The 14,575-nt window shown below is 52.2% G+C and overlaps 2 protein-coding genes across 7 annotated transcripts in view; both read right to left on the bottom strand.

The window, feature by feature from the left end:
* Positions 1-12,294, bottom strand: part of EDA (ectodysplasin A) — a 60,139-nt gene extending 47,845 nt beyond the window's left edge. For all 6 annotated transcript variants that reach the window (XM_079319252.1, XM_079319250.1, XM_079319249.1 and 3 more), the window contains exon 1: positions 11,910-12,294. In XM_079319252.1, coding sequence (XP_079175378.1) covers positions 11,910-12,188 — 279 coding nt within the window. In that variant the 5' untranslated portion in view covers positions 12,189-12,294. The remainder of the gene's footprint in view (positions 1-11,909) is intronic.
* The window catches only part of LOC306808562 (diacylglycerol O-acyltransferase 2-like), a 162,164-nt gene that overhangs the window by 80,864 nt on the left and 66,725 nt on the right, over positions 1-14,575 (bottom strand). The gene's annotated exons all lie outside the window — the stretch shown is intronic.

The raw sequence follows: 14,575 nt of genomic DNA on the forward strand, positions 1-14,575 counted from the left end.
ATACAGACACCAAGATTATGGAGCTTAATGGCTGTGGGCACAAACACACACTCTTCCAAGGGCATTCTCCTACTGGAAATCCTGCCTTGCTGGAGCAGGGACTCACTGCCTCATCCCCTCCATCCTCCCCCCTCACCCCAGCTGACCCCAGCCCCCAATGGCAAACAGAGCTACTGAGACAGAAATTAAATCATCCTATATATGAAATAATCCTATATTCACCAGAGCTCCTCCAGCCAAGTGTTTTCCATCATTTTATGGGAAAAGCTGTGGTTGCCCCATCTCTGGAAAGGTCCAAGGCCAGGCTGGAGCAATCTGGGATAGTGGAAGGTGTTCCTGCCCATGGGAAGGGGATGGTCCCATCTTGACCCCACAGCTTCTAAGAACAGTTCATTTGCTTGAACAACCTCTTTTTGTGCAGCCTTAATTCACAACTGACCATGTGAAAAGTCTCAAAAGAATAATTTTTAGCTTTTCTGAACCATTTCTTGACAAATATTTTAGGAGCAGCATTTCAGGGCAGCTGAATTTCCTGGTGGGTGATGGGAGTGCACAGGTGTGCACAAGAGCTGGCCAAAAATTCTACTTCATTTATGTGCAAATGCTTCTGCTGTGGAGATTTCAGAGGAAAAGAAGAAAACAAGGATCCTGTATGAAATAATCCAAGTTCTTTCAATCTAAGCATGTCAGCACTGAGCAATGAGAAAAAGTCATGGAATCACTGAGGTTGGAGAAGCCCCCTGAGATTGGAGCCCAAGCATTCTCCCAGCACTGCCAAGGCCACCACTGACCATGTCCCCAAGTGCCACCTCCAGGGATGTGCAGGGCTGGACGACCCTTTCCACGCTTGGCCAACAAAGCCCAACCATGCTGATCTTCTGCAGATGCTTCACTGGCACCTCCTGAGCAGCCTGACAGGTTCCTCTTCCCCATGGACACCAATCCTGGCAGATCTGGGTGTAAAACCCCACTCAGCCCAGCCCAGTGAGCAACTCCTGATCTCCAAAAGCAGCAGCACAATTCACTGGAAGCAAAGATAAATGGAGTGACTCCTCATCCTCCTGCAGCTCCAGCTGGCTCCCAGTCAGCAGAGCTCCCTAAATCACTCACCCTGTGGGGTGAAGGCCACACCAAGCCCAGCTGAACCAGCTGACCCAAAATCCACCACAACAGAAGCTGCCGGGGACACGGGACCAACAGGGCATCACAGAGAACGTGGCCAATCTCTTCCATCTCTAAACTGCCATAAATTCTCCCTACAGAAGTTCAACATCTTCAAACCCAGAGAAGTGGCCTTAAAAAACAAACAACAAAAATAAAAAACCCAACAAACCCCAAACATCCAAGCAATTGCCCTGGGTTTTGTTCCATCTCAGGCGCCCGTCAGGCTGACACGTCCCGACACGAGAGCCCGGGGGCCAGAAGGGACATGGGGACATCCAGCTCATCCTCCTGCTCTCAGAGCTCTCCCCAGAGCACAATCCCCTCTACAACCAACCTCTTCACCAGCAGGAACATTTCAGCCAGGTCCCTTTCGGGGTAAGACCAAAAGTTAAAATCCAGGGAAGGCGGATTTGTGGAGCAGCAACAATTCCAGCTCTGTTCTGGGGATATTTCATGGGAAGATGTCAGCTCCTCACATTTAATGCTGACACTGTCATTTGCCCTTCAGGGAGAAGAAAGGCATGTAAGCAACACAAACCAAACTGAAATTTCCCCATTGCAAAGCATTCCTGCCAGGAATCACAATCCCAGTGTCATGTTTCTTATGCCCTTCCTTCCACAATAGCCCTCGAAGGCCACACTTCCAACGTTTTATTGCTCAGAATTCCTCATGCCAGAGTTCACAGAGCATCCTGGACACCCTCTGGACCAGTTTCAGGCCAGTGCCTTTTTATATCAGAGTGAAATCAAAGGGAGCAGCTGGATCAGGACCAACGCCACAACTTTATTCCTGATTTATTGTGTCAAAGTCTCTCTGTTTCTCACAAATGCAGTTTTGCTTCATTCCCCAAACACACACAACAACCAGGACAGAGGGACTGGTGGATGAACATGTGACTCAACACCCTCACAGAAACACTTATTCTTGTTTAATTCCCATTAATTACCACTTAATAACACTTCAGACCAGTCCAGCCTCAGCACAAGGGGAAGCCCAGCTGGGGTGAGGGCTGAGATGGTTTTTGGGAGTCTCAGAAGGGCTTAATTTTTACTGCCCAACCCAAATCTTTTCCTTCAGTTGTTTCTCACCCACCTCTTCACCAGCCTTTAAGAGCCTCACAGAAGTTAAAAGTTAAAACCCTTCCAATCCCAGCGTTTTTAAAACCCTGATTCAGGCACTATCTCACCACACTTGGCCTCGCTCCAATTAACCCCTGAACACCAAGCAGTCAAACAAAAAGCAAAAATCATTTGTTATCTCCAAGCTGCATCTGCTGACAAACCCTGCAGTGGGGCTTTTGTTGCTATTGTTCTCCAGGTTTGGGCTTTTTGAGCACTTCATGATAAGAAAATTGTTCAGTAAATATGTCAGGAGCCCTTCCCTGTCAGCCCTCATTGCCTCGGGGTGTGATTGCTGCTCACAGACATCAAAATTTTTTGCTATTTGCCAGATTTCAGAAAGCAAACTTGGATCCCCTGGGAGATACCTGGCGCTGCTCGTGTGCACCAGCAGCAGGAATTTTTAACTCCTTCAGTGCCTGACCCAGCTTGAAGCCATATGGGATCTTCACAGGGATCCAGCTGAAGGGTGGCTGCCCCAAACACCCCATGAAGCCTCATTAGCAGAATTATCCTTTAAAAATTGGGTTTTCAGCATCTTCAGAGATAGGAAAAAAAAGAGTTTTGAGTCAGAAGGACCCAACAGAAAAGCTCACAGTCAGCAAGTGGGGAGGACACAAGTTCAGGGGTCCCTGGGGATCTTCTCCTGAACCCACCTGCACAAAACCAGGCTCAGCCACTTTTAGGAACAAGTTCTTTAATCTTCCAGCCAAAATCCCCTTTATCATTAATATTTAGGTACCAGAGGGGAAGAACTTGAGTTATTCTGAGCTCAGTGTGACCCTCAGCCCTCGTGTGAGGTGCTGCTGTCTGGAATGGGGCGAGGATGGAGGGGATGAAAGAGAACCCCAGATTCCACATCACTTCCAAACAGCCCAGCTACTGCAGAAAGCAGGAGAAAAGCTGCCCTGCAGGGTAGGGAGGAAAGAGTTGACAGCTCTGTGCTGCATCCTGCTTGGCAGATCCAGGCTGGAAACGTGTGCCAGAGCTGGGATGGGAGCTGAGCCTGCAGGAGCAGAGCCTGGGATTTAACACTTGAAGACCTCAGCATCCCACAGCTCCTCCTGCAGCTCCATCCCAGCCAGGACAAGGGCATGGCACATCTGGAATTGTCCCACGGCACATCTGGAATCGTCCCAGCCCCGCAGCCACTCGGATGTGCTGAGCACCTGTGTGTGAAGTTAAATCCTGCTTTTGTTAGGAATGCGCTGGCTGCCAGCATCCCTGCAAGTGGCACAGAGATTCTCCTGCCCCTCTGCTGCTGGTGCTGAGCCCAAAATAAGAACCAGCCCCTGGGGACACGGGGGAGATGCTCTGGAGTGCTGGAGTCCATCCAAGGGATCCAGGATCACACCAGTCAGCATTCCTGCAGGTGCTGAGCATGGAGGCTCCCAGCTCCTAAGCAAAACCCACACTGCCAGCAAAAGGCTGAGTTTTTCTCTTGGTTTCAGCATCTCACTAAGCACAGAGACCAAGCTTAGCTGAGCCAGGATTAGTGCTCAGTTCAGCTGAAGCCTTCAGTTCAAGAACTTTTCCTGCACACATTTCCTTTCTAGAGAATGAGGAACAGAATGGATTGGGTGGGAAGGGACCTTAAAGCCCATCCCATCCCACCCCCTGCCATGGTCAGGGACACCTTCCACTATCCCAGTTGCTCCAAGCCCCATCCAGCTTGGCCTTGGACACTTCCAGGGATGGAACAGCCACAGAATCTGTGCCAGGGACTCAGCAGGAAGAACTCCTTCCTAATACCCAATCTAAATTAACACTCTTAGTTTAAACCCATCACCCTCTGTCCCTTCACCATCAAGTCCTACACAGCCCAGGAATCTCTGCAGGAGCCATTCTTTGAGCCAAAACAACTCTTATCAACAACAGGAGAAAACTTCAAGCTGGCAATAAAGATATTGCCCAAAAGCAGATTAAATATTCCTTTAAAATAGACAATTACCAGCTTTAAACTTTGCCTTCCTGCCCCCCTAAAAAAAATAACCAAACTCCTTTTGACCTTAGAAATCTGCCAGAATTTACTTAGAGGCATGTGGAGGTAATTCCTGATGGGCTTCCCTCACCTTTGGATGGGATCTCCCCCCTTGCCAGCAAGAGTTAACAGCCCAGACAGACAGAGCAAGCACCAACAAGCCCATCCACAGCCCCAAGGCATCAACTACTCATTGAGTTCATTATCACTCAAATATACAAACAGCTGCAGCAGAAAACCCAGCTCTTTTCTTCATCCTGCTCTCCAAATGCACCCCATCAGCTGCACATCCAGCAATTCCTTGCCTGATCCCATTTTTCTGCCATAGGTTATGTTTTATGGGAAAGCATGGGAATTCGAGTTTTCCAGGCAGAGCCTTCCTGCAGCCCCAGGAACAGCAGCAACTGCAGTAAAAAATTAAAATAAACCCCTCATTTTTGAGTCTGAACTGTTCCATCCTCTTGGGTTGGCAACAGTTGCAGCTGCCAGCTTTAAATGCCTTATCCTATTTTCCTATCCCATGGGAAAATTAGAATAAAGTGCTGGTTAAGGGAATCAGTACTCAGCAACTTGTTTGCAAAGTTGAAGGAAATAATTGCTCTGAAATGATTTCCTGGATTAATTTCACTGAGCCTGGCACGTGGGGAAGGCTGGAAGGATCACAAAAGTCTGTTTAGGCCATTAGTGCCTGCCCCACATCCCTGGCCCCACTCTTCCCTAGGAAATCCAGGGAAAGCTGCTGCTGCCTCATGAATCAGAAAATACAAGGAAGAATTCAAATATTTAGTTATTTTTAGAAAATATAAATATTATTATCAAGTCAGAATGAGATTCAAAGATTTGTATTTAAATTTATTTTTTTTTTCTGGACAGGGCACTCCTATCTTCTCAACTCCCTGGCAAGGAATGCCAGCATAATCCAGTTAAAACAAAAAATGGAAAAGGGAGAAGACAACTGGGGAGATGCCCTGGGAAGCTGTAGCTGCCCCATCCCTGGAAGTGTCCAAGCTGGAGCAATTTGGGATAGTGGAAGGAGTCCCTGCTATGGCAGGGAATGGAATGGGATGAGCTTTGAGGTTCTTTCCCAGCCAAACCACACTGGGATTTTGGGATTGAGCAGCACAATGGGATCTGTCCCTCACAGCATCTCCCCAACCCTCCCACCTGCAGATCATTTACAACACACAGCCTGTACCTGCTCCCAGGTGGATCTGACTTCCAGCCCAGCTCAGGAACACCTTCCCTGTCTGCCCCCTCTGTCTGTGCCTCAGGAGAGGCTGAGAGGTGACAGGAATTGCAAAGAGGGATTAGAGGACAAAGGCAGCTCTCAGGGACAGCACCCTGCTGGCCTGGCATGGATTTAACCCTGTTGTCACACAGGGATGGGATTTAAGATGGGATTTAACCCCTGGGGCACCAGCACTGCCCAGGAGGGTCTGAGCTCCCAAGGGCAGCTCTGGCAGCAGGGAACTCTTCCTCAATCCTGTTCTCCTCCCTCCTGGGAGTGTCCAGCAGCTCCCAGCCATGATGGCCATTGTGCTGTCACACAGTGAGCACAGCCCTGGGCAGCACAAACAACCCCTGCCCAGCATGGGGACACAACTGCCACTGCCATGGAGCCATGGGCCAGCAGCTCCCACCACGGCACAGCCAGGGAACACACACCTCCCATGGAACACACACCCTCCCATGGAATACAGACCATCCCCAGGGACAGGGACCCCCACAAAACACAACACACACCCTCCCATGGAACACAGACCATCCCCATGGAACACAGACCATCCCCAGGGCCAGGGACCCCCACAAAACACAACACACACCTCCCATGGAACACACACCCTCCCATGGAATACAGACCATCCCCAGGGACAGGGACCCCCACAAAACACAACACACACCCTCCCATGGAACACACACCCTCCCCATGGACAGGGATCCTCACACCATGGACCACAGACCATCCCCATCACCATGGAACCTCCCTATGGAACACAGACCATCCCCGTGGACATGGATCCACACAAAATGGACATAAACCCACACATGATGGACATAGACTCCCACATCATGGACCACAGACCATCCCCATGGACATGGAACCTCCCTATGGAACACACACCATCCCCAGGGACATGGATCCTCACACCATGGAACACAGACCCTCCCCATAGACATAAACCCACATATGATGGACCACAGACCATCCCCATAGACATAGACCCACACAAAATGAACAGGCACCCTCACACCATGGACCACAGACCATTCCCATGGACATAAATCTGCACACCATGGAACCCTGACCTTCCCCATGGACACAGACCCTCACCACACAATGTCACCTCAGGTCACACAAAGACCTCAGCTGCAAACACAGCTCAACCCTGCTCCATACAGTGAACCCAAATCCTGATGAGATCCTTCCAACTGTGCAGATTCTGGGATTTTTCTGCAAAAGCCATCCCCAAGGAGTGCATCCCAGCTGCATCCCTGGAGGAGGATGCTGGCAATTCCATTTGGGAGGTGTTACAGGGCTGGCACCCCATCAATGGGGTCCGGCATCATTAGGACTTTGCACTTACAACAGCGTTTCATTTGGGCTTAGGGAAAGAGCTCGTTTCCATCCACACCCATCTGGGAGTGATTATCCTGCTGTAGTAGCATCCAGGCCCGACTGGCATCAGCACCATTAGCACACAAACCCAGAGTTTAACGAGGGAGCACTTACCACTGCAACCGCCCCATAAAGGCACTTAACCACGGTGAAACTGCAGCCAAATCTCCCACTTAACCACGGTGAAACTGCAGCCAAATCTCCCCACTTAACCACGGTGAAACTGCAGCCAAATCTCCCCACTTAACCACGGTGAAACTGCAGCCAAATCTCCCCACTTAACCACGGTGAAACTGCAGCCAAATCTCCCCACTTAACCACGGTAAAAATCACATCCAACCTCCCTGTGATTCCAGCTTGTGCACAATGGGTCCTGACAGATTGCACCTCTTCAGGGACACACTTCCCACTCACTGCACGGAGTTCACTCAGTGCTTCACATCCCCCAAACTCCTCACAGACCCTACCTTCTGCAGCCAGACACCTCTAAAAATAACACCCTCCCCAAGTGTTGAAAGATATTAAAATATAAAGCCATTAACATATAATAAGACTGGAATGAGAGCTCCGCATGCTCTGAAGCTCTCAGGGTTTGGCTTACAGTCAAGAAAAATATATTAGATTAGTCTGAGAGCAAAATTAGGCTGGTGTGCAGTTTAATTAGCATTACAAGACACTACATGTGTATGGGAGAGCAGAGAAGATTTATGTTATTATGTGGTAAGAAAAATAATGTTAAAAGGTTAAAATAATATGGGGCTGATACAGCACTATTTACTCTGGGGTTAAAGGGAAGATAACTTCAGAATGCCACTGAATGTTGTTAAAAACTCAAGTTGAAGGCTTTGCCAGGGAACTCATAGAAAAATTGTGGAAAAACCCTGCAATTTGGTCATGGGTCAAACACTTACTCTGGCAACAATATTCTCCATCAAGGAACTCAGTAAATGCTGATAAAACATCCTGGTCCTCACATAAAGAGTTTTCCTCCTTTATGAAATAAGCAGAAAATAGAAATGAAACCCCAGCTCAGCTGTGGAGGAGGTACTCTTGCAGCACCATAAATCTGGGAATAAGGACTTTGGGAAGGTCCTGGTTGAATTCATAGTGTCCCTGCCTGTGGCAGAGAGATTTGACTTGATGGCCACCCCAAACCCTTCTGTGATTCCACAATTCCCAAGGAGCAGCCAGGCTGTCCCCACACAGCCAAAGGTTTCTCCTCACAGCAGGAATTGTCCCCACAGGACATGCAGGGATGCACCTCCAGCCCTGTATCTAATTTCCCAAAGGATGCAACACATCCTGCAGCCACTGCCACTCTGCAGCATCCCAGTTTTGTATGGAATATCCTTAGGCACAGCAGCAGGAATATGAGATTTTGAGCTGTGAATGAAGGTAGCCAGAGCCTGACATTTGCCACAGAGCTCTGTGGGCTCCCTTTATTTCCCTCTGAGAGCTTCTTCCAGCTACAGCAGCACCACAAAGTGGGATTTGAGGGAAAACCCACACTGGGGTAACATCCCTAATCACCATCTTCCCTCTGCACTTTCCCCAGGCTGGGATCAGAGCTGTGAAATCCCAACACACAGGCCCTGAGCAGGGATGTAAAGGTCTGAGGCCACAGGATCTGTGCTGAGGCTGCTGAAGCATTTCCAGCAGCAGCTCTGCCCAAAGCTTTCAGCACGCTGGGCAGGTTTCAGCTGGGATGGGATGAAGATGCATGGATGAGCTACAGGTATGCTCAGGGGGGGAGAAGCCTCTGGAGCAGCTTTGACACCTTTAGAGCCTTTGTGCCAATCACACCAAGAGCTGCCTCTCACTCCAGAGCCAGAACTGAGCCAAAAAGGGAAAAATAACTGTGATTTCACACTGGTGAAGGAAAGAAAGGAAGAAATTCCTTCCTGTGAGGGTGGTGAGGACATGGCACAGGGTGTCCCTGGATCCCTGGCAGTGTCCAAGGCCAGGCTGGACAGAGCTTGGAGCGACCTGGGATAGTGGAATGTGCCCCTACCCATGGCACTGAATGAGCTTTAAAGTCCAGTCCAGCCCAAACTATTCCATGATTCTATCAAAGCAATGCCAAGGCCAGAAATGCCAGTGTGGGCACTGCTCCAAAGTGGGAACATCCCTTGTTGAAAAGGTGAGAAGTGAAGACTGAGATCAGACACCTTGGCACCGGGAAGGTGAAATGCCAGGAAGCAAACTGCTGCTCAGCACATTTTTTTTTTGATGACTCAGCACCTCCCCTCCCTCCCCCCACCAGCTGCAAGCATCTCCACAACTAGTTTGACAAAACCGATGGCATTTGATCCCATTGCCAGGCTTTGGCAGCTTTTATCCCCATCTTGGGACATTCTCAGGGCACACATTTCATCCAACATCAGTCAAAAAACAAGTTTTGGCAGAAAAGTGGCATGACACAGATTTGGTTGGAGCAACAGGCACAGCTCAAATATTATGAATATGATATTTTGACAGCAAAATACGATTTAATTTAGGCACAAAATCCTCTAAAGGGGCACAGTGCCCTGATGTGGATTGCAGCAAGCAGAGCCCCCTTCCCATTGCACAGCACACCCATCCAGAGGGATTATTTGCATTTTACACCACCAGCCAAGGCTCCACGGCTCCCCAAACCCTCCCTCACACCTCGGAGCCATTGAAGAGTCAATGAATTAAAGCAGCTCTAACAAACTCATCTCACAGCCAGCGTGGTGATGCAACACCCAGCGGGTTCTGGGACAAAGATGTGGAACTACAATGCCTCAACCTCTGCCATGAAAATCTGCCCTTCTATCCCAAATGAGTTACATATTTGGATACCCTGTGAGATAGGGAAGCGGGATGTTATCGAGCTGCCAAATCTCACTCCTGTCATGAGGTCATTTCTGGCATGTAGCCAGGTGAGGTTTTAGCCAAAATCTCGGTGCTGACCATCCCTCCCCATCCTTCCCCCTGCACTCCTCTTCCTCCTGCCTCAGGTCAGGAAAGGAGCCGGGGGATAAAATAATTTAAAAATAAATAACTAAGGGTCAGGGAGGGGAGTATCTTTTGGGTTTTAATCGGTTTGTACAATCACAACATACACAGCACTCGGCCTCTTCACTAAGGACACCTCAGCAGCTGAAGGAGATTTGAGGGCTCACAGCACTGTGGTCATTGGTCCCCCCAAAATGAGCCCGGACTCTGACCATGGTCCTCAGGAGAGCAGTGTCATTGATCACATCACCTTAATTAATTATTTAGTCATTCCAGCCTAATTTATGCAAGCATCACACATATGGGATCACACTTTGGGTTTATCAGCAGCACAGCTTGGAAGAGCTGCCAGGAACCCCACACGCACCCCAAAGCTGGACAACAACTCTAAATAAAGCTGTTTCCAAACTCCTCATTTCGCTGCTTTAATCCCTGAAGGGATGCACTCACAGCACCCCAGCACACCCAAAGTGCTTGTTTTTAGCTGCACATCGACTCAAGGCAGAAAATCAGTGACAAACGAGTGAGCAGCACCACTACAAACCCCATTAATTTCGTGTTGTCATAGTCCCGTTCCCAATTGGAGCAGCTCGGGACGCTCAGCCTTCCTTCCCCATGTCCCTACTACCAGCAACCCTTCTCTCCAAACCAACCGCTCCAGTGTGCCCCAAAGAATATTTCATCTCGAGCCTGACAGGCCAGATGTAGAATAAAGAAATAAATAATTAGCGTTACCTTATCTGGAGTCCGTCAGCTGCAACGAGCGACGCTCGGAGCTCCGTCCGCATCCAGAGACAAATTATCTAACGCTGTAATTTATGAATGCCTCAAGTATTTGCCCTGGTATTTCATTATACGCTCGCTGGAAAGAAGAGCTCGAAAGACTAAACAGATCCAGCAGGATAACACGACAGGCACTCCAGCCGCGCGCTATTCCAGGGCAACCCAGGAATCCCAGCACGACATCAAACCGCTCTGTGTTGACACTGCTGGAGGGGAGAGCGCAGAGCCGTGACCCGGGAGGACTCGGCTTCCCTCCGGCTCGACGCTGGGCTTGCATTTCTGACGGGAAGCAGCGGGATCCAGGCAGCGGAGGAAGCGCAAGCCCGGCTTTCCCGGGGGCAGCCGAGGCCGGCGCGGCGGAACGGCTCCCGCTGCCAAGTGGCAGGAAGAGTTCCAAACTCGCCGCTTTATCAAAACTATTTTTGTCCTTCCCCCACACACACTGATAAGCAGCACTGAGGACCGCCGGGGTGCCGAGGCAGGGCTTGGCATCTCCCCCGAAACCCCGCTGCGACTCCGCGGCAAAGCCGCCCGGCACCTCGGGGGAGCGGGCCATCCGCTCGGGAGGCTCGGAGGGGAGGAAACTCCTTCCTCCAGCTTATCCTGCTCGCAGCGAGGTTTCGTGCCTGGAAAAAATGAGCTAAGTTTGCGAGCGGAGGCCCCAGCTCCGCTCCGGCTCTCCCAGAAGCTCTCGGGACAGGCGACCCCCGCCAGGGGCTGGGGACACCGGCGGGGACAACCCTGCTGCCCACCTGTCCTGCACGGGCTGAGGAGCTGCTGCGGGGGGCACAGCGAGCATCACCCAAAGGATGATGCACCTGGGCTGGGGGAGAAGTGGAATCACTTCAGGCAGCGCAGGAGGAGGGAGGGGAGCGAGCGGAGGCCGTGCGGGACCGGGACCGGGACCGAGCCGTGCGGGGCTCCCCGGCAGCAGCACCCCGCTCCCGGGGGGACCCCGCAAGGGCCGCGCCAGAGCCGCTGCTCTCCGCCAAGGCTGTGCTGTCGGGACACACGGCGGGTCTGTCGCGACACGGAGACGGCGAGCAGCAGGTGGAACGCAGGCGGCCCCGCAGCCCGTCACCCCCAGCCCAGACGAGTTCCCCCTGCACTTCATCCCCGCACCGCGAGTTCGGGGCTCTCCCCCCTTTTCCCAGCAAACTCCCGGAGGGGCCGTTCCGGGGCGCGGCACCGAGCGCGGGGATGGAGCGGGGATGGCCCCGAGCGGCGCGGAGCCCCCGCGGTGCCCCCGCCCCCGGCCGGACCCACCTGCTGGCGCCGCTCCGCGCCCTCGGCCGCGCGCTGCGGGCGGCCCCCGCCCGGGGCTCCGGGCGCCGCCGCCGTCCCGTCCCGGCGCGGCGGGGCCGCGGGCTGCGGGCCGCGGTCGCGGCGGAGCTCGGAGCGCAGCTCCAGGTAACAGCCCAGCGTCAGGACGTGCAGCGCCAGCGACAGCGCGAAGAAACCGAGGAAGAGCCGCCAGCTGCCGCCGCCGCCGCCGCAGGCGCAGCCGCGGGGAGCCGGCGCCGCCGCCCTGCGCTCCGCGCCCATGGTGCGCTCGGGCGGAGCGGCGCGGAGCGGCCCCAGCGCTGCTGCTCCCGGGGCGCGCCGGGCACCGCGGGCTGCGCGGCCGGGCCGCCAGCGCCCCGCCAGGGGGCGGGGCCCAGCCCGGGGGGCGGGGCAGGGCGGGGAGGGGCGGGGCTCGGCCGGGGCAGCGCCGCCTCAGCGTCCGCCTGGGGCGGGGCCTGGCGGGGAGGGGCGGGGCCTGGGCAGCGGAGGGTGAGGGGCGGGGATATGCAAATTAATGGGCGGGGTCAAAATGTGTTAGAGCAGCGCCTTGTTAAGGGCCCGATCTCGATCCGTGTCCCGGTCCCGATCCCGGTCCCGATCCCACTAAGGGCAGATGCAGTGATGTGTGGGCCCGTGCCCAGTGCGGTACAGGAAGGCCCAGTCCCGCTTCCCATCCCAGTCCCGGTCGACATCCCCATCCCAATCCCAGTAGGGATGTTCCTGATCCCAATCCCTGTCCCTGTCTCAGTACAGGTAGGCATGGTGATGGATGGGACCATGCCCAGTTTGGTGCAGGAGACCCCAGTCCTGCTTCTCATCCCAGTCCCACTCGACATCCCCATCCCGGTCCCAATCCCGGTATGGATGTTCCCGGTCCCGGTGTCCCCACGGCCCGTTGAGGATTCCTGGAGCAGCCACCAAATGCCACCAATCCCCGGGCGTGGGCAGCATTGTCACTGCTCTGCCGGGGGACACGGGTTGCCCAGGGGGTGTCAGTGTTTTGGGGGGGCTGTTGCTGCCTTCTCTGGCTTTTTAAAGGTTGATTGTCACTGCTGGGAACTGATGGAAGCTGGAAAACAGCCTGGGAAAGGATGAACCAAGGAGGGGGAACCATGGAATCGAGTCACACCTGGTTTGGTTTGGAAGGACCTTAAAGCTCACTGAAAGGAGCTGGCAAAGCCTTTGCTGGTTCTATTCCCAATCCAGGGGTTTAATTGATAATGAGAGGGATAATGAGATTAGTAAGGTGCTGTGATGCTCAAAGGCTGCCAGGAAATTTGAATTGAGAAATTAGAAATGTTCTGAACAAACTCGAGAGGTGGCCTGAAAAGAATAGGATGTGATTTGGAAAATTAAAAGGGGAAAAAAGGGATTAAATAATGGCAGCAGAGGTGGTGGCACTGCAGAGGAAGATTGCAGCTGGGTTTGGAGGATGACAAGATGCAGAGCAGGTCAGCAGTGCTGGGAGATGCCAGAGCCATCCCAGATCTCCAGGAAGGGCCAGCACCAAGGGTCCCTCCCTGGATGATCCTGCTGAGCAATCCTGGGTGGGCTCCCAGAGCTGGGTGGTCCCGAGCCAGGTCTGTGCTCCCAGACCTTGGGGGCAGGCTGAGTTTCCCACGGGGCTGTCCCTTCCCAGAGAAACCCCAACAAGTCCTGGAACACATAGTCTGAGAATTTGTGGGGTCTTCATCCCACAGATCACAGCCATAAAGGATCCCCTGGTGGCCTTGTCCTGCCTTTGGGGAGGGGGGACAACCTTTTCCAGCCCTTCCTGGCCTTGTTTTCCTGCAGTAGAATTTTTTTCCTATAAGTCCTGTGTCATAGACATGAAATTCCATGAGAGTCTCTGTTTTCATTTAAGAAAGAAATGTTTCCCTAATATTTGGGAAGAGCAAAACTGGAAGCATCAAGCGCTGCCAACCCCAACAATTGAGGAGCAAAAAGCAAATAAACACAAATGAACCCTCTGTTCAAAACTCTGCAATTATTTTAGGAACATTTATAATTATTTGAGTGCTTAGTGTTGTTACTGGTTCTCATAGAATCACAGAATATCCTAAGTTGGAAGGATCATCAAGACCAACTCCTGCACTACCAAAATCCTGTTTTTCAAGATGAAAATCCCAACCCCAATCCTACATGCACCTACCCACACTTGCAGCAGCCTCATCCCATTTTCCACAGTCATTTAGGTTACTTTGAAGGTGAATTTTAGAGGTCAGGTCAGCCTAGGGCTGGGTCAGGGGGAAGGTGTGAGCTCTCCATTCCTGCCTAGATCCCATCAGGGATTTAGGCCAAATCATCAGATTGAGGGATTTCTGCCTTCTAGAACTGAGCAGCATCCCACTAATAAAAAAATAATCCCATGTGATGATGGAATTAGAACATAATTAATAAGTGGGATCCTCACACCCAGACCAGTCAAGCCCCACAGCCGATGGTTGCAGTTTGTCCATGATTTTATTTAATTCCTCTTGTTCTGAGCATTCCCTCCCCTTCCTCTGCCATCCCTGAAATACTTTGTTACATGAATGAAGAACCTCACAGGTTTAAGTTGTTTTTTGTATCCCACCTGTGCTCCAAGGTCCTGGTCCAGGAGAAGCAGAAGCCAGAGGGTGGGGAAGATGCAAAGGGACAGGGATCCC

Source organism: Erithacus rubecula (genome assembly GCF_903797595.1).
Source record: "Erithacus rubecula genome assembly, chromosome: 15".
In the NCBI taxonomy this organism is placed as follows: domain Eukaryota; kingdom Metazoa; phylum Chordata; class Aves; order Passeriformes; family Muscicapidae; genus Erithacus; species Erithacus rubecula.